Source organism: Periplaneta americana, chromosome 3 (genome assembly GCF_040183065.1).
Source record: "Periplaneta americana isolate PAMFEO1 chromosome 3, P.americana_PAMFEO1_priV1, whole genome shotgun sequence".
Classification (NCBI taxonomy): domain Eukaryota; kingdom Metazoa; phylum Arthropoda; class Insecta; order Blattodea; family Blattidae; genus Periplaneta; species Periplaneta americana.
In genome coordinates, this window is record NC_091119.1 from 11,055,932 (window position 1) to 11,077,253 (window position 21,322).

At 35.4% G+C, this 21,322-nt stretch overlaps 1 protein-coding gene across 2 annotated transcripts in view; it reads right to left on the reverse strand.

Annotated features, from left to right (window-relative positions):
• Window positions 1-693: 693 nt before the first annotated feature.
• LOC138695801 (nucleolar protein 4-like) overlaps window positions 694-21,322 on the reverse strand; it is a 927,536-nt gene continuing 906,907 nt past the window's right edge. The window contains exons 6-11 of one of the 2 annotated variants that reach the window (XM_069820005.1): window positions 17,509-17,658; window positions 11,120-11,326; window positions 10,267-10,413; window positions 8,166-8,375; window positions 4,534-4,723; window positions 694-3,184 (exon numbers count right to left, since the gene is read on the reverse strand). In XM_069820005.1, the coding sequence (XP_069676106.1) occupies window positions 3,021-3,184; window positions 4,534-4,723; window positions 8,166-8,375; window positions 10,267-10,413; window positions 11,120-11,326; window positions 17,509-17,658 (1,068 nt within the window). In that variant the 3' untranslated portion in view covers window positions 694-3,020. Of the gene's footprint in view, window positions 3,185-4,533; window positions 4,724-8,165; window positions 8,376-10,266; window positions 10,414-11,110; window positions 11,327-17,508; window positions 17,659-21,322 lie in introns of both variants that reach the window. The other variant, XM_069820004.1, reaches the window with a different exon arrangement.

Consider the following 21,322-nt stretch of genomic DNA (forward strand, 5'->3'; position numbering starts at 1 on the left):
ACTCAACAGCCAAATTTAGTTAATAAAAATAGTAAAATTTACCGTTTTGTCGTCAAATACTAGTCACAATACATTTCTACTGTGTACTCCAAATTTATAAATTAATATACAGGTATACCCGCAATATTCAGAAATATTTTCTTTCACGTATAATTAATTGTACAGTAAATTACTTATTCCTGTAGCAATGAGAGTATAGGCGGGAAAAACATGCATGTGGTCAAAATAAGAAACGAATATTAAGTTAAGAAAAACATGTAGAAGTTTTATACTTAATTTATATTCAAAACAAGTGCATACAAGATTCCTTTTAGTATTTTAAAATAATACAGTGTCAAAATGGATAAGACAGTGATTAAACTTCCTACAGACTTGTTAGTATATTATAATAATACCAAGATTTCTGAGAAAACATTTGCAGAAATTGACTGGTTCGTTAAAAAATACATAAATAGTGTTGAGATGAATAACAGATGACAGTAGACATATAGTGAAAAAAAAGAAGCTCTTATTCTTTTACGAACACATACAATTTATGTTTAAGAGAATGAAGTACAGTTAGGGTATACCTGTAATATTTTAGGGGACAAATTTGTGAAAGATCTGCCTAAAAGTTTTGCATAAGAAGAGCACTTCATCGTGACGATAATTCAACATTACCAGCCACCAAACTATCTAATATTACACGCAGTAAATATTTTTTTTTTTCCTGCTGTTACTTTAACACTAACATGAAATAGTTTTTTAAAATAACTGTTTTATGTCCACTCAGGCACCAGTGTATGTCAGCATATTTGTTAATATAGTGGCATCTTTATTCACCCATCTCTTCACATGAAGTTGTATTTTAAATTCCACTTGCATTGCAAAAACCCAAGTAACTTTAAGCACACTTAGAAAAGTACAGGATGATAGCATTACAATAGTAGGAAAATCTGTTTAACAATTACATTAAAAATAACATGTAAAAATTGTCTATAGGATTGTGAGGATAAGGACAATGGATAAATATTATGATAGCAATAACATTTAAAATAATCCAGTGCAGATCTTACTCGTTTATTAAATCTAATTTTGTTCAGTAAACAAATAGTATGAACACTACATGCAATCACCTGCACCTGTGTCCAAACAATATTGTTAAATCAACATCCTGTACTTTAACCAAATTACTGTTAAGTGTTTGTCTTTGGCTGTAAAAAAATTGCACTTTTCTAAGCTCCGTTTCAACTCAGTTGTTTTTAAAATAACCTAAGTACAGAAAGTACACTACATGTCTTTCTTTACAACTGCACTGGACACATAGTTAAGATTTATCTCTTTGTGTTCATACCTTGTAAACCAGAATTTTTTTGTCCTGTATTGAAATTTTGATCTTAAAAACTAGAATATACATACATTTGTGAGTAATCATCTTCTTATAAAAAGAACATGAACTGTGGTACATGGACAGAGATATACAGATAGAATGACAGATGTGGTCCAATTAATTATAAAACATTGCTAATAATTAATAATTATGTACATCCTCTTTGGTACGATCAACTTCCACTACAAAAATTACACATTTCAACACGAGAGTGAGATGAGGAGGAAAAATACAATTTGAAATATATATATTTATATTTTTTAAATTTTCTTTAAATTCATATATTTATAAATGTTAAATTCTTCTACTGATATATAATTCGTCAGTTAAATTTACGTCTTCCTTTTTTTTTTCCCCACCTTGGCTTCACCAATAAAATTTAAATTATCATTAAAAAGAAACATGCAATTCCCCGCTATCCTTTGTTCTAATTTCATTATGATCACGATAAACTTGAAATCCAGTTTCAAGTCCGAATACACGAGGTATATCCAACGGTTTTCAGATCTTTGTTCACATCTCAAAGTGTGTCCAGTAGCATCCCCAGCTTTCTAACAACTCTACAGTGAAAATAAATTTGTTCTTCTAAAGACTTCGCTCACTCAAACTTTACATAGGAATACTCGATCATTTGTTTTGCTAAGTGCTTACATGCAGTCTTATATTGGATCCATAATTCGAATGCAACATTTAGAGGAACAGTAAAAATGTCTTTATTCCTTTATTACGTAAAAAAAACAGAAACAAATTCCTGGCACAGAGGTTTGCAACTCACACTATGAATACAAATGAAGTAACATTTAAAATAAAACATTGGACAAACACAAAAGAATTACAGTAAAAGTCATCATTAGTCTTCTGTAGGTGACACGTTTAAAAAAAAATGTCATGGAATTAAGAACATGCATTCTTATCTTGTAAGAAAACGTTGTGCTTGCAATTACAAGTTTACTGCAGGAAAAGAGAAAAAAGTCATGCTGGAATTCGGGTTAGAACGAGGCCGTTCGTCACCGGGCATGAACGAATGCTGTCCACAGGTATCACTTCCTCAGCACAGCTCACTCGAAATCCACAAAGCACAAGTTTTGCGACCGTTATCATCTAAAATCACACAACTACGCAACTTGTGAAAAATCTGCTCAGCCACTGCCGACCCTACACAGGCATGCTGCAAAGTTAAAAAATACAACTCAACTGTTTAAGCATCATTCATCACATTTCTACATTCTATTATGTTCTAAGTCAACACTTCTTTCACCAACACTTCAGAAAGGAAGCAACCGCCCGTGGTTATTGGGTTACTCTGCATCCGAGACGTTCCACAACAAGAAACCAAAGGGTGTCTAAAGTAGTTCATCCGTTGCCATGCTGTGTCGGCCCCAAGAATACAGGATAACATCCGATTATTATAAGCTTACAAAACATTTGAACATGATCAGCCACGTAGTTAAGGAAACATTTCAGTCTTTCACTTACAGTTCGATTTATTCAGAAAAATCACTAACAAATGCTTCAGGAGTGAGATACGAAAATGTGGTATTCCCCTTACTGGCAACGCAGAACGGTTCATTTTTAATGTCACTTATTCTGGATTTGCTGCCATAGAATCAAGTAAAACACTTAGCATATTAAGATAGTGATCACCTCGTCCTTACTGTTGTTGAAGCAACAACTGCTCCAGCTCGTCGGCGGACCGCAGTAGGAAAGCTGCTGATTCGCGGTAGCCTGTTATAAGTTGTCGCACTGCTGCCATCTCTGCTGTGTTCAACTTGTGACTTAACAGAGGCTTTGTCTTCATGCTGAGATCTGTTGGCCCTGAAAAGAAAACACAAAACCATCACATCACAAACAGAAACAAAAAATATCATCCGACAATGAAATTCCACTAAGATGATCACCACTTTTATTTATTTATACAGTAAAACCTCGATAAGACGCGCCCGCATATTACGCTATCCCGTGTAATACGCTTTTTTTGTCCGGTCCCTGCACATTTAATATATAACGCCTTTATAAAATACCCCGTTTGTTGCGCTCAAGTCCCGCATAATACGCTGTTTTTGTGGAATATTTTCGATGTAATTTTCAGCAATGTACTGTAACAGCAATGAAACATCTTGGTCACTGAACTCACTGGTGCCATTAACCTGAAAAGTATTGGTATTCGACCCTTTACCTGCACATTTAAACCTTCATACTTCATACCTTAGTATACCCCACCCTCTTGTTACGCTCTCTTATTCGACCCCTTATCTCCGTGGTTAAAGCCTACATACAGTTACAATACCCCACCCTCTTGCTAACCCTCTCTCAAACAGCATTCCTCACTCGGCCGTAATAAAATTCTGGAAATTTTTGCTGGGCAGTTTGTTGTTCTTTAGTGTATTGAAGTGTCAGTGAATGTCATTACAATGACAATGAGTGTTAAACCAAAAGCGCTTTCTGTGTCGGAAAAATTGGAAATCTTACGAAAGTACGATGAAAACAGTACTCTTAATCAGAAACAACTCCCAGATGCATTAGGAAACCCATCACGACATTAAGAACGATAATGAAAAATCGCGACTTAATCACTACAGTTGCGACATCATCGGGAGGATATAATCGCAGAAACTGAAGTGTGGTAAACATGAGGACTTGGAGAACACGCACACGGCAAACAACTATAAATGACTTTTTTTTCCGAAAGAATTAAGTACAGTACATATTGTAAATGTCTTTGACGTACAGTACCGTAATTACATAATGGAGTAATACTGTATTACCTTTCATGAATCATGTATTTCAATAAAGAAAAATGCTAATAGACACTGTATATAAGTCAAAATTAGTATACCGCCTAATACGTGGTCCCGGTTAATACGCGGTTTGTACCCGGTCCCTTGAACAGCATCTTATCAGGGTTTTACTGTACTACCACGTGACTATGAATTCTACCTTATAGATCCCCTCGCCTCAGAAATGGAATTTTTAACAATGCTGGACTAACAGAGTCCTGTAAGGTCTTAGTTGACTGTATCACGAGAGAAAGGAAATAAACCAACAATATAAATTATTTTTACTTTCCCTACCTAGCTAATGTCTCTAAAAAGCCACTGAAGTCAATTATGAAATTATAAAAGAATTATACTATATAGCAATAAAGACAAACAAGTGTACAATACCATTACTGATCATGCCTCCAGAGCCAAAAGGTGGTGTTGGGAACAACGGGTTAGGATAGGGTCCCGTGGCTGCAGCTCGCTGGAACGCTTGACTGAAGTTTGGTCTGTATAATGCTGTGGGTGCGGCTGAAGACGTGGCGCTCCCGTTCACTGTCGTTCCAATTGAAGCAGTTGTGTTCACACTCTTTGCCTGCAATTACAGAAAAAAACATATTACAACTATCTATTAAACATCTAACTCTAAATTAATGCCATGTACAGTAGAACCTCTGTTATCCACGGTAATGAAGGGGGTGGGCTGAACGGTTAATCGAAAAAATCGGATAATCTGTACCATGAAAGATTTTCGTAAATTTAGTAAATAATACTTACACTTTCCTATTTTCCTCCATGATCTTGTATGTAACATGCTAGGTAGTTCACTAATTTAAGCCATATTGTCAACAACGAGTTTTTAAGGGACAAGGAAATTCATTGTAATGGCTGTATGTGGAAAGATAGGAATACTGAAGGTCTCGTGTTGAAGACTTACATACTTTATGCACTTATCCTTAATTTACATTAAATTGCACACAATTCTGATGCGAGATGAATCATAGTTTCTCTTTTCCCAAACAATTTAATGTTTTGCACATTTTTCGATATTTAGCACAACACGATTTCTTTTCATACCAGTGAAAAATAATTCATATATAAGTTATAGGGTCTAGTCCACACCTGTGGAGTAACGGTTAGCGCGTCTAGCCACGAAACCAGGTGGCCTGGGTTCGATTCCCGGTCGGGGCAAGTTCAGATTTTTTTTGGGATTTTCCTCAACCCAATATGAGCAAATGCTGGGTTTCGGTGTTGGACTCCGGACTCATTTCACCGCCATTATCACCTTCATCTAATTCAGACGCTAAATAACCTAAGATGTTGATAAAGCGTCGTAAAATAACCTACTAAAATAATATATATACATAGGGTCTATGAAGTACATCTCTAACAGTAGACCATACTGTGTAAGAGTAAATGCTTGTAATAACACCCTCTAGAAAAAAAAATGTGCTAATATAATGTGCAATACCTACTTCATATATTTCTAAGAGAAAGACAGTCGGATAATCCATTAATCGGTTAATAGAGTGACGGATAGTCGGGGTTCTACTGTATATACGTGGGTCTTCGTATATTCATGAATTCAATAGTAATTCTGTATGCTAATTCAGTGTAAGTGTTTGGATATGTACATGAAATTAGGTAATTTTTACCTTACACACTAGAAGATGTCACATAAAGTTAGTAGGCCTACAACAAAGACTCCCACTTAAGGATGAACTCTGGTCATTTTTTTTCAGTCGAAAATCGCATTTTCGTTTTCTTGTAAAAAATGAATCAGCAATCTCTTATTTATATGTTGAGCAAGTTCCAATGCTCTGCGGCGCTCGAAAGCATAAAAATTACGCAATATGTAAATGGCTGCACCCTTGAACTTCAATTCCATGCAAATTTAGAAGCTGTTTCCTCACACTTTTTTTTCAGCACATTTCGTCAGGTGCAAAGTGTAAAGGCTCTTACAATTTTTATGAGAGGAACATGAAATTTTTACTATATGTTCTGTATATAAGTTACCAACCAATAGTTTCAAAGCTAGATTTTATAATTGGCTTTTAATTAATCCTTTCTACTCTGTAGATGAGTTTCTTAACATAAATTCATACGAAATTGTTTTTTAATAAATAAAGTTATTTACATTTAGTTACAATTATTACATTAAGAGTGAAGTGTTCTCATTAATTTTAGAGTTTCAAAATGTTTTGTGTTTTCATTCTAATTAAACTTTACTGTTTTCAATTACATGTGTATTTTCAAATGTATCTTTTTTTGTGACGAAGCCTATCACTGTATGTTTAATGGCTTAATAAATTTAATTGAATAGTTAACAAAATAGCGCATACGTTTTATGATTAAATGAATACTTTTTTAAATAAAAAATGAAATATTTATAGTAGCAATGGAAAATTTCTATTTTTAGGTATGTAGTAGTTATAAAATTTTTTCCCCCGTTTTGTAGTGAAGATATAGGAAAACCAATGCTTGATATTCTTCTAAATATGCCACTGGTCTTACAAAAAAAATTTCAAACATTTTACTGAAAAATTGAGCAACCCACTGACATGCAAATTTTTCAAAATATTTTTCTTAATAACTCAGAAACTAAATGACTCACAGAAATTAAACTTCATCACATCAATATCTATCACACTGTGATTATGTGTACAAGAAATCAAGGACGTAGCTTGAAAAATGTATAAAATAGAAATTTCACCCATATTCCCCTTAAGAGAATACAGACCATCGCATTAACATTCGACTAACATCCATATCTTAGAGGGGATCCGAATCTACTGAAGCTCAGAAGTTGCATTCATCATGTCTGACGTAATTAGTAACCCAGAAAGGGGAAAAGCTTCCAGTATTCATCAATGAAGTTTGTTGCATATCGTTCTTTTCTTCAGAGAGAGGAAACATTTCACCATTTGTGTCTCAGCTTCAGCCGCAGACATTTGGAAAGTTAAGCAATTGTATATAGCACTTATTTTGTTTCAGACAGTGCTGTAGGGTACATCAGAGACTGTCGAATGCAGTGTCATATCACAGTCTACTACTATACAGTCGCGAAGCTCAATATGTAGTAAAAATGCAAACATGGGTAGTTGCCCACCACTAGGATCGCGACTATCGCCTCATCATCACAGATCTCTCTCCTAGCAGACGACAAAATATGTTACACTTTCGTTGTCGTGTTCTTTTGGGAAAATTAACACCTTCCTTCCATTATTGAAATATTAAATGCATAAAGTTAATTTATTACTTTAATGAAGTATATTAAATTCCACCATAAACTCGAAGATACCTGCAAGAAATAGGTTAATATTATTTTTGTTTGTGCAAAACGAACTGAAATTTACTATAATCGCTTCACTCATTCAAGATTATAGCGATAATTAACTATGAAACCAATAAATATTAATTTGCATTTCCCTTTACAACAATAATAATGGAAATATGGATTAATGGAGTAACTTACGTGTACCGGTACTTGTAGTGTAGGCTTACGTAGTTAACAAAGTGGGATGAGGTTAAGCAATAATAATCACACCAGAATTGAAAATAAAACGTGATCAATAAATTTCATTAAAACAAACTTCATTTTTCTACGTCTCTAGTAAAATATTATTATTGCAATTATTGTATTTTAGCCATTAACATTTTCATTACAACCAATAACGAACATTTCACAAGCATGAATGTGAAATACGCAACGAGCTAGCACTCGATGGATATACGACACAGTCCAAAGTCGACCGTGGACGGTCTATTGTTTCTAGTTGCTAACCGCTTGGAGCGCTTTATCACGAGATTTGCAAAAAATCACCTCAAGTTTCGCGACTGTATATAGTAGACTGTGGTCATATCTTGTCCAAAAACACTGGTGATTCCTTGCAGGGCTTGAGAGTTCAACTACATACTGGTATAGTTACAGTATTATGCTGTCTTAATGAAATGCAGAGTTTGCGTTTATGGATAACAGAAAAATAATGTTCACTGTGCTAATAAAACATCTCAAATAGTGGATGTATCACACATACCATCGCCTCAACAGAAGACACGGTGTTCTTGGTTAATGATGCAGCAGGATTGAACGCTGGTGACAAACCTGCATCAACAGGGTGAAGAGATGGTGGTTCAGACTTGATGGTGGGGTTAGCGGTGGTGGATAGTGTAGGTTTTGTTGCTGCGTCACTGGCGACCACAACAGGAGATGAATAGTGGTCCATAGATGCTGGCCGACTGTCAGTCTACAAGAAGGAAAAATGAACTGAATTATTTGTTTTCACTGTAAGTGAAGGACATTCAATACATATTTCAACTGCTAATTTGATCAAATAACAAAGTTTTTAGTAGTCTAATTTAGGTGGGAAAACAATAAGGCATTGTACAGTAATATGACAGCAAAATTTAACAAACAGAGATAATAGGATGCGTATTTTCCAGGCTAGAGGGCCGTGGTCTGTTGGTGTTACAACCAAACGTTTCGTCCACTGCTCCGGTGGACATCTTCAGTGGCGTGGTACACGTGTGTGGAGAGATCTGCTGTGTGTATCAGGAACTGGCATTGAGACTGGCAGCACGTCGATATTTAAGGTGTGGGGCTGTTGTTGCATGTCACTGTCGCCGCGGTCCGCACCAGTGGCTTCAGTGTTCTGATTGTTTGTCATAGTGTCTAATTGTCGGAGAAAGGGTTTGATGTGTGTGCTTCTGAGGGCCGGATACCAAGCTTTGTTGACCTTGAGTCCTTCCTCCTTACGGTTAAAGTTTTTGTGTTTATGAATTTCAATAGCTTCCCGATGTAATCTGGCATAAAAGTGTAAGATCTCTCCGCACACATATGCCACGCCACTGAAGATGTCCACCGGAGTAGTGGACGAAACGTTTCGTTGTAACACTGACAGACCACGGCCCTCTAGCCCGGAAAATACGCATCCTATCAACGCCGGCCGTGAAAGCTTACATTCCAAAACAGAGAGAATGTTTCAACATAATGAAATTTAATTACAAAGGTAGGTGGCGGCGGTGGTGGTGGTGGTGGTGATGACAACGAAGATGATGATTATGAACATGATTTTTACATGATATTCATCACCACATACAATACGTTTAATGGGATATAATGGTAGAGACTGGATTAATCTTGCTCAGGATAGGGACTGATGGCGGGCTTATGTGAGGGCGGCAATGAACCTCCAGAATCTCTAAAAGCATAAGTAAGTAAGAAAGTAAGTAAGAAAGTAAGTAAGAAAGTAAGTAAGTAAGAAAGTAAGCAAGTAAGTAAGAAAGTAAGTAAGAAAGTGAGTAAGTAAGTAAGAACATAAGAAAGTAAGTAAGTAAGAAAGTAAATAAGAAAGTAAGTACGTAAGAAAGTGAGTAAGTAAGAACGAAAGAAAGTAAGTAAGTAAGAAAGTAAGTAAGTAAAAAAGTAAGTAAGTAAGAAAGTAAGGAAGTAAGTAAGTAAGAAAGTAAGTAGGCCTAAGTAAGAAAGTAAGTAAAATAAAGTAAGAGAGTAAGTAAAGTAAGTAAGTAAACTAAAGTAAGTAAAGTAAGTAAGAAAGTAAGTAAAGTAATAAGTAAGAAAGTAAGTAAAGTAATAAGTAAGAAAATAAGTAAGTAAGTAAAGTAAAGTAAAGTAAAGTAAGTAAGTAAAGTAAATTAAGTAAGAAAGTAAGTAAAGTAAAGTAAGTAAGTAAAGCAAGTAAGTAAAGTAAGTAAGTTAAGTAAGTAAGTAAGTAAAGTAAAGTAAGAGAGTAAGTAAAGTAAGTAAGTAAGTAAAATAAGTAAGTAAGAAAGTAAAGTAAGTAAGAAAGTAAAGTAAGTAAGAAAGTAAATAAAGTAATAAGTAAGAAAGTAAGTAAAGTAATAAGTAAGAAAATAAGTAAGTAAGTAAAGTAAAGTAAGTAAGAAAGTAAGTAAGTAAAGTAAAATAAGTAAGTAAAGTAAGTAAGAAAGTAAGTAAAGTAAGTAAGTAAAGTAAGTAAGTAAAGCAAGTAAGTAAAGTAAGTAAGTAAGTAAAGTAAGTAAGTAAAGTAAAGTAAGTAAAGTAAGTAAGTAAAGTAAGTAAGTAAGTAAGTAAGTAAAGTAAGTAAGTACGTAAGTAAAAGTAAGTAAGTAAGTATGCTGTAAATCTGTACTCACGGTTGTGTTTGGTAGAAGGGGAAGGGGCTGGCTGACTGGTTCCAACCCCAGTCGCATTCGCTTGGCATTGTGACTTTCGTTTTCACACGCTTGGGCTAGAATCTGCTCTGCTTGAACTGATGTGAGATGTGCAGGAGTGGGCCGTGTCTGAAACAAATCACAACCGATAAAGTTAGTTCTGTTTCTACGTAGAATTAACTGTACATGAAGGCTTTCAGTCACAAAAGATTTTTAAATGCGACTATCATGTAGGTATTTTTGTGTTAAATCATAAAACGAAAAAAAAAAAAAAATTACGACACATACATGCTACACAACGGAAAGAAATCAAGGAATACAGTAGAGAGAACAAAATTTGAATCCGAATGTAACAATTTACTTCTTGTCTTTCACAAATCAAAAACAAACAATTTCTATCTCTATTCTCTAGAAATTTTTATTTATTTTAAAACAGTAAATGATTCTAAAAGCAAAGTTATTGTTCTTTTTGGAAATATAAATTCATTAAAAACTTTAGTACGAATGCTCTGCTCATAATCCACTAACATATCGCGTCCAAGATTGTGACTGAAAAGCAGAGGGAGCTGCTTAGCTACAGTATCCTGAATCTGGTCTTCGCAGCTCGCATGAGCAGTCTTATCTCTTTCAATCCACATTCTTGTAAAAGCATTCATTTTGTCCTACACAAGGAATGCCCTCATGCTACTTCCTACACAGAGTAATGAGATGGAGTTGTATGGAGGTAGGTTCCATTGAACTCTACATGCTTCGCGGGAATTTCGGGTGGACACTACAGGATAAAATCAGATAGTTTTAGGAAGGTAGTTCTGGTTTTGATCCTCACAATCCTTACAGCATCCCAGGCTCCGTTAGTCTCCCTGGACCTCTTGTTTCTGCGACATGACTTGAGGTATGTCCTGATTCTCTTGCGTGCCCTCTCTGCAAACTCTGGAAACTGCCGTGTACACGAGTCGATTATCGCTTGAATCTTCTCCTTAGGCTGCTTGGATATTGGTACTATGCGGTCCAAGTTCTCGTCCACAAACAAACGAACAAACATCTGAAACACAGAAAGTTTAACATCAATAAAATGTTTTTGTAATATCCTTCTTCTTCTTTGGTTCTACAGCTGGGTTCCAGCCTTGACCGCTCCAACGATGCTTTTCCATGTCCTTCGATCTAACACTTTTGTTTTCCATCCTCTAACACCTTCTGCTATTATATCCTTCTCCATTTCATCCAGCCATCTTAGCTGAGGTCTCCCTACTTTTCTGGTGCCAAAAGGTATAGTGAGAGTCAATTTCTTGCCAGGATCATTTTCATCCTTCCTACAGATATGGCCCAGCCACCAAACTCTCTTAGCTTTAATTTCTCTGCAAACATCAGGTTCTTTAAAAAGTTGGTATAATTTATAGTTATACCTTTTCCTCCAACTGCCCTCATCATTTACTGGTCTGTATATCGTCCTCAGAACCTTTCTCTCAAATACACTCAGCCTACAATTGTCGGCACTGCCAACTGCCCAAGTTTCAGATCCAAAAAAGCAAGACTGGTCTTATTAATGTTTTATATAATTTGTACTTAGTGTTGAGGCTGATATCATGTGATCTTAATTGTTTTTGAAGTCCATGATAGCATCTATTTGCTGTGAGGAGTCTATGTTGGATTTCTGCACTCACATTATTAGCTGATGTAACTATGAACCTAGGTACTTAAATTCGGTGACTTTTTCAAATTTGTATCCTCCTACTTCAAGGTACTCCATTTCTGAGAGATTTATTGATACCTCCATATACTTGGTTTTACCCTCATTTACTTTGAGCCTATTTTCTGTGCTGCAGCATCTAGGTTGATGAAACTAATATCCTATTATCAAATTAAACGCAAAATAAATATGGGAAATGCGTGTTATTATCTGATTGAGAAGCTTTTGTCATCCAGTCTGCTGTCAAAAAACCTGAAAATTAGGATTTATAAAGCAGTTATATTACTGGTTGTTCTGTATAGTTGTGAAACTTGGACTCTCACTTTGAGGAAGGAACAGATGTTAAGGGTATTTGAGAATAAAGTGCTTAGGAAAATATTTGAGGCTGAGAGGGATGAAGTTACAGGACAATGGAGAAAGTTACATAATGTCCAATGTTCATGCATGCATTGTATTCTTCACCTGACATAATTAGGAACATTGATTAAATTCAGACGTTAGAGATGGGCAGGGCATGTAGCATGTATGGGTGAATCCAGAAATGCTTACAGTGTGTTCGTTGGGAGGCCAGAGGGGAAAAAGACCTTCTGGAAGCCGAGGCGTAGATGGGAGGATAATATTAAAATGGATTTGAGGAAAGTGGGATGTGATTGTAAAGACTGGATTAATCTTGCTCAGGATAGGAACCGATAGCAGGCTTATGGGAGGACGGCAATGAACCTCTGGGTTCTTTAAAAGCCAGTAAGTAAGTATATCCTATTACCAGGAGGTCTTCTTATGAAGATCACCACGTTTCGAAGATTGCATCACTTTCATCTTCAAATTAAAAATTGGGGGAGAACGTAGCCTACTAAGACTTAGTTAAGATTATTATAAATGGCTAAATACACTTGCGTGACTATTAACCATAGATAAAGCTCCAATGAGTAGGATATTCTTTCTTCTTCCACTTTTATCACTACCCAGTAATAGAAAAAATTGAATCTAACTCGTCTTGAATATCATGGAAGTACTTAACATTCAACCAGTTTTAGTCATCTATCAGTGACATAGAAAAACAATATTCAAGTGCTCCAAAAACCTTGAAAATGTGCTGACCTATCCTACAGAAGGGGGAAACTGTATGTATTAGGTATTTATTGAAAAAAATAAAGTGAAAATTGGAACTGTAGGATCTACTAATACACGAACAGAAAGAGATAAAAAAAAGAATACAGGCATGTAATGAAAATACAGTAGAACTTGGTTATACGACATCCAAGGGACCTTGAAAATTATGTTGTTATAAACGAGTGTCGTAGTAACCGAGATTCATATTATCAGTCTAGTGAGGTGGAAAATGAAAAATAATAAACATAATTAGGCTTATTTTAGATTTATGTATTCACTTTTAAGCATACCATGAACACAATAAAATACATGTACAAATAAATACAGTATCCTGTATTAAAACAGTTTGTTCATTATTCACCAAACTTATTTACTGAGGAGTGAAGTAATCAGTCATTTTATTCTGTTGTCTCCTACTTGCCCAATATACACTTTCTAAATTAAATTCTATGTTCATTGTTTCAGTTGCAATTTCACTGCTCCTTCTCCTACCTTCATACTCCCTCCTCTAGCTTCATAGAAATGTTCACAATTCTAATGGCTTCTAAAGTGTCACTCACTTCTTTTAGTGGCCATACTGCGTTAAACTGCGTGCACTTAGTGAAAACTTCCTGTCGAAACTGACCGCATGCAGGTACCATTAATACCGCATGAATTCGGGCAGGTTACAATGGGATGGGGAATCTGCCTGCATTCTAGAGGTCTATGATAGAAGGGAACAGTAAAGGATTTGCCAGATTTCAGCAAAATATTTCTTAAAATACATTGGTTCTTAGAAAATTGCATTCCAAACTGAGGTTAAAATGACGTTATATGCAAGGTAGATGCATGTACGTTTGTCGTATTAAGCAAGGTAGAAAAGCATACGTCTTATGGGGAATTAGTTGGGACCACAGAATATTTGACGTTATAGGTGAGGTGTCGCACAAAACGAGGTCTCTATAACCAAGTTCTACTGTACTCAAATACAAACGCTAAATTTAGTTACACTGTACTTATGCCAACTTTATACATATTTGTCTATATTTAAACTATGCCTATATTTCATATTCATCAATAATCACTTCAAAGAAGGTCTGTTGAGCTGGAGGCGGTACTGTGTTGCAGTATGTTGTTATTACAGTTATCCTGAATCACTCTTGGCAATCAATACAAGTCATGTTTCATCAGAAACAGCATGCTGGGGTGGGTGCCGGTTTAACCACAGTAATTTGAAGCAGGAGGAGGGGGTGGGGGGTGAGAGAGGCATGTGAACTTCAACATGGATTTGAAACAATCCTCTCTGTAAATGGATTGACTATTACTACTGTTTTTGCTTACAGACTTGTTTATTTTGTTTGCTTTTATGTTTCGCTTGTTCTCTTTTGTTTATAATTTCATAGGCTTTTTTTTTCCGGGACACTGTATTAGCACATTGCTGCCAGCAGCAAAAGTATTCATTGTCAGAGTTGGTGTCATATATAAAATGTTCCCATTGCCCTAAGTGTCGGGGTGGCACTAATTGGTTTCAAACACCTGTTTTTTTTCCTTTCTTTATTCCCATTATAAAGTTAATATTCCTCTTGTTATAAAAGTAATTATAATTGTTTGTTTTGACCTGCAGTAATAACATTACTTTATCTAAATAATTGATTAAATGGCGATCTTACTCGTGTTGTGTTAGCATGTGCGGCTTACAGCTGTTTCGATGCTTCTTCACACCATCCTCAGAACCTACTAGATCTCGGCGTCATCTCGAACTTCGCTGCCTGTTGTGTTGGTGCGTGTGTTGAGAATTTGATTAGGGTGTGTTTTAGTGTGTCTGTATATTTCATATTGTTCTAGTGTGTTGAGTTTTTGGTTTTTGGGTTGTATGTGTAGGATTTCCATGTCTGTATTTATGTTATTGTATGTGTGGTTAGCATTAGTTATGTGTTCGGCATATGTAGATGTATCATGTCCTCTGGTTACACATATAACCCAAAAAATCAACACACTAGAACAATATGAAATACAGTGAAAGCTGCCTTTGCGGTCACTTCATTTAAACGGCCACCTGACCAAAAGGCCAATTTTCTCTGGAACCAATTGGACTTTCCATAAGATCAATACAAATTCTCTCTTTATTTAGCGGCCACCTCATGCGCCGGCCAGCAGCCGGGTCTATTTGGATTGGAACCTGACTATAACGGTCACTGTCCAACAAAAAATCTTTTCACAGATACTGTCTGACCTATTTTTTCGATGGTTAGAGGACAATAGCTAAGTGTACAACAGTACACCCTCCATATCTTTGGGGTTAGTTGGTTACTGTTTTATGACTCTTTTGTCACTTTCCACTCCGACCCTGCACAGCTATAAATTCTTATTCGTTTTTTAAGGATTGAAACACGGACTTTTTCTATCGAAAATGTCACAGTATGTTTTAGGTAGTTAACCATTCGATTTTTTTTTCTGCTCTTTCTATCTTTCTCTATATGGACTAGCTTTTACGAATTTTTCTTCTTTTCATTCACTTGATTCAGAGGAATTGTGAAGTTAGTTTTAGAGAGAAATCATGTCTAACAATAAATTTAGAGTGGTGTTAAGTTTATAGGCGAGACGAAAAATGATTGAAGAGAGTGAAAAGGGAACATCTGCGAGAAAAATTGCAGAAATATTCAAATGTGGAAGGATACAAATAAACGGTATAATTAAGAATAAAGATGAAATATTAAAAGAATGAGAGGAAGAGAGAATCTGTGTATAGTAATGTGAATGATTTCGTTTACGAATGGTTCAAGTGTGCGAGGGCGAAGAAATTGCCAATAAGTGGGCTTATGGTTCAAGAGAAAGCTATTGAAATTGCCAAAGAACTCAATGTAAGAAATTTTGTTGCTAGTAATAGTGGTTAGAATGCTTTAGAAAAGGCATAACATTGCATTTCGTTCTGTGTCTGGTGAAGAAGGTGACATTGCAACCAATGTTATTGAAGAATGGAAAAAATAGACTGCCTTCAATTCTTGTGGAATATGAATTCAGAGACATTTACAGTGTTGACGAAACAGGTTTTTTTCAGGACCCTCCCTAACAAAACTTAAGTTTTAAGAAAAAGGAGTGTAAAGGGGGGAAGTTGGCAAATGACAGAATAACCCTGCTCTTTTGTTTTAATGCTGCAGGAGAAAAAGAACCACTCTTAACGATAGGGAAATCATTGAAACAGAGATGTTTGAAAAATGTTGACGTGGGCTTATTGGGGGTGAAGTGGACTGCCAACAATAAAGCTCGGATGATATCATCATTGTTAGAGAATTAGCTATGCGATTTCAATTCCAAGCTTAACGACAAAATCGCAATGTGATCCATGAAATTGGTGTTTCTTCTCCCAAATACCACATCACACCTCCAGCCCCTTTATCAAGGTATTATCCAGTTATTTAAACTGAGGTACCGCAAGCGAGTTTTGAAACGGCTAGTTGCAAGAATGGAACACGCTGACATTAATATGCATGATTGTTGTACGCGCACAGTCCTAAAAGTCAGTGAAATTCAGTATTTTCATGCTGATTCATAAAAAAAACCTAACCTTAATCAAGCGGCCACCTGATAAAACGGCCATTTTACAAGGTAACTTCAGATGGCCACTTTAGACAGGTTTCACTGTATACAGATACACTAAAACATACCCTGATCAAATTCTCAACACACAGATCGATTTCAGAACACACACACTATTTGACACCACATTTCAACAATCGAACGCACCCACACAACAGGCAGCGAAGTTCGAGATGACGTCGAGATCTAGTAGGCTCTGAGGATGGTGTGAAGAAACACCGAAACAGCTGTAAGCCACACATGCTTACACAATTAACACGAGTAAGATCGCCATTTAATCAATTATTTATATTCAAGTGTTAAAAGTAGTGTACGAAAGACTCAACATGGATTACTTTATCTGTTCAAAATGGTACATTCAACTTACAGTCAAATAATTTTTAAAGAATCTTTCATAACTAAAGCACCTGAAACGTAACATTAACACTAAAAAAACATGGTTTATTGCTAACACAAGCAGATACAGTCGATAAGATCTTTCTGAACTTTGCAAGTCTGGCAATATGAAAAATTTGCTTTTAGATGGGGGCATCTGCAAGGCAAAATTCATTAATCTCGATGATAAAAGATGATGGGTGTTGACTAACAATTTGATTCTGATACGAAAGTAAATGACTGGTAAATTTAGCCAAGAGCCTTCTCATCCACTAAAATGACGTCAGCTTCATTCCCATTCCAGAGGACGCCATTCTAAGAATTTTTATTGTCTGAAGAATTCACCGTCCTTCAGCAGGATTCGAACCCGTGAACGGTGATATTATGCCAAGCATGGCAACTATTCGATCGTCGAGAACGACTTCTATATAAATAGTTGTGAACCTATGATTTAATAAATAATTGGTTATACTTACATTAAATGCCTTAAGGCGTTCTGGATCGTACTGTTGTGGATCAATTTTATCCTCTCCTTCATCCTCATCATCGTCTTCATCTTCCTTGTTACCACTAGATGATGTTTCATCGTGGACTGAACCTGTTTCTTGAGTCAGAAGCAACGGACTCTGTAAGAAAATTACAAAAGTTCGTATTTTATTTCGTACGGTAATATTAAATGTAGCAGTCACATAAACCTCGCTCGTAACTCTCTGCCTTCCATCGTGGCGACCTGGATTCGATCCCTTTATGGGTCACGAAGGAATTTGTGGTCGACAAAGTGGGCATGAGAGGTTTCTCTCGAAGTTCTGCCGTTTCCCCTCGTGAATGATTGGGTAGCCGAATGGCCTTGCTTTTGTACAAGTACAGCACACAGTACCGTAAACTTAACCCAGGCTATGGTATGGATGATGATGATGATCATATGTGAATTAATGATGACGAAATGAATAGTCCGAGGTCCAATACCGAAAGTTACCCAGCAATTCTGCTTCAATTGATTGAGAGAAAACCCCAGGAAAACACCAACCACGTAATTTCTCCCAACCAGGATTCGAACCCGAGCCCGCTCATTTCACGGTCAAACATGCTAACCGTTACTCCACAGTGGTGGACATTCAACCAATACTCCACAATCACCCTCACTCTGAGAGATCCCAAGCCAGGTCACATGAACAAATAAAATACGGTTGAAAGATGTACACAATCGCGTTTGATAAAGATCATTATTATAAAGTAGTCATGTAAGGTGTAGGTTAACCTTCCTCAGTTGGAATATGAGACGCTCTCTTTCTCTTTTCTTCCCTCCCCGTCCTTTCCCCTGAAGATGGCACGGGAAGATGTGAAATGTCAAAGACAACTGCCTCCATGACACGGCAAAATTCCTACCGCAACTTAACAATCATAACCCTATATGCTACAGAGTATATTAATTTTCTATTAGACATACAATTACTGGACAGATATTCGAAACAGAAGCTCGACACATGTAATCAAATCAGAGCTGCAAACTGCAATTGACTTCAACTATTACGCGAGACAAGATCTGTTTCAAAATACTGTTAATTTAAGTCTAATTGTCGAAGTGTAAAATAAAGTTTTTTTTGAGTAACTGAACTGAATACTTCGCCAATTTTTTAAATGTGAAATTTGGTCGATTTCTTAATCTCCCGTAATATTTTCTTCAAAGAAAAGTTGGCAACCCTACATATATTAAATCACGTATGACGTCTCTCAATATATATTAAATAACTGTGGGTATGAAAAAGTGACATTACAAATAACTGAACTATAAATTATTATTATTTATTTTAATCTGATACATATTCAAGTACAATCACAGGATTAAATCCGTGCAGTAGGTTTTACACTTCTGAGGAATGACCAGTAAGTGGCTAGCCTACACATTTATTTGATTGTTCGTGTTTTAGAGTTAATTCCATGGCCATTCATAGCAGTATTACTCATAGTATGATGAGTGGCTGACATTATCCTCTTCCAAAATTGCCAGCATAAGCACTCAATAAGAGTCTGCCTGCCCCCCACTCCAACACAATCCTTCTCTCAAATAATGTGGTTTCAAAACTATTATGTACAGTCATGGGGGGCTTATACGAGTCTATCAAGGGATCTATTAAAACGGATGAGTCCTTTTTGAAAGCAATTATCTGTCACATTTACCGGTACTGGTTTTTGCCATAATTAAATGACAACATACATAGGCCTACACTATGAGTGTACGAATATTCAATAATTCAGGAAATTTATCTAGTTTATTTAATAACTTATTTTTATTATTTCTAATAAGTATAAACACACTTTTCTATTATGTTCCTGTCGATACTTCATAATACAAAACTGATCTGTAAACAGTGACTCAGAATAAAAATGTCATCCAATCATTTTGCAGAAAAGTAAAACTGTACAGAGAGAGATAGGAAATACACGAAAAAACAAACAAACAAATATTATTGTCTTGTGTGAAAATATTTTCTCTGGAGTTTACTTTACGTAATAAGTAGGTAAGTAAAAACAAATGCAATTTGAAAATGCCAAAAACTTAAAAAACTTATGGCCAGTTGCAGAAACGTCGATCAAATCAGGTTGTGATCGGATATTACTTGATGTCTCGTTTACTTGACTGACAAATCGAGTTGCAGGAAAGTTAAACTTATGAAAATAATCGTCTATCAAAATAAACCGATAATTAACTTATTAATCTTATGAAAATAATCGGCTATCAAAATAAACCCATAATTAAGCGATTAACCTTATGAAAATAATCGACTATCACAATAAACCGATAATTAACCGATTAACCTTATGAAAATCATCGACTATCAAAATAAACCAATAATTAACTGATTAACCTTATGAAAATAATCTGCTATCAAAATAAACCGATAATTAACCTATTAACCTTATGAAAATAATCGGCCATCAAAATAAACCGATAATTAACCGATTAACCTTATGAAAATAATCGACTATCAAAATAAACCGATAATTAACCAATTAACCATATGAAAATAATCGGCTATCAAAATAGACCGATAATTAACCGATTAAACTTATGAAAATAATCGACTATCAAAATAAACCGATAATTAACCGATTAAACTTATGAAAATAATCGGCTATCAAAATAAACCGATAATTAACCGTTTAATCTTATGAAAGTAATTCGTTATCAAAAGAAACCGATAATTAATCGATTAACCTTATGAAAATAATCGGTTATCTAAACAAACCGACAATTAACCGATTAACCTTATGGAAATAATCGGTTATCAAAATACAGTAAACCGACAATTAGCCGATTAACTTTATGAAAATATTGGTTATCAAAATAAACCGATAATTAATCGATTAACCTTATGAAAATAATCGGTTATCAAAACAAACCGACAATTAACCGATTAACTTTGTGAAAATAATTGGTTATCAAAAGAAACCGATTAACCTCATGAAAATAATCGGTTATCTAAACAAACCGACAATTAACCGATTAACCTTATGGAAATAATCGGTTATCAAAATACAGTAAACCGACAATCAGCCGATTAACTTTATGAAAATAATTGGTTATCAAAATAAACCGACAATTAACTGATTAACCTTATGGAAATAATCGGTTATCAAATTCAGTAAACCGACAGTTAGCCAATTAACTTTATGAAAATAATTGGTCATCAAAATAAATCGTTAATTAACCGATTAACCTTATGAAAATATTCGGTTATCAAAATAAACCGACAATTAACTGTTAACCTTATGGAAATAATCGGTTATCAAAATACAGTAAACCGACAGTTAGCCAATTAACTTTATGAAAATAATCAGTTATAAAAATAAACCGTTAATTAACCGATTAACCTTATGAAAATAATCGGTTATCAAAATAAACCAACAATTAACCGATTAACATTATGAAAATAATCGGTTATCAAAGTAACCGGTTATTTTTGCCCATCCCTAATTAATACTACAGATTATCCCATAATTTGCAACTAGATATGCTATAGTGTAATTCGAGATAAAATATTCCTTTCCATTTTGATTCGGGAAGGAAATTCACCTCCACATGGCGTGAACCGTAATCATCATTCACCTTGACAAAGCAATAGGTACTTGAAGTCGTAATGAAATCTGCTGTTAAAAAGTATTATTCCCGCCGCCTTATGACAGAGACGACCTCTACGACAGCAATGGGGTGGAGACAAAGGTTAGAGGAGAGATTGGGGTCAGGCACCGTAAATAAATGTGTGCAACAAGAAGAGTCTGCCACAAGTT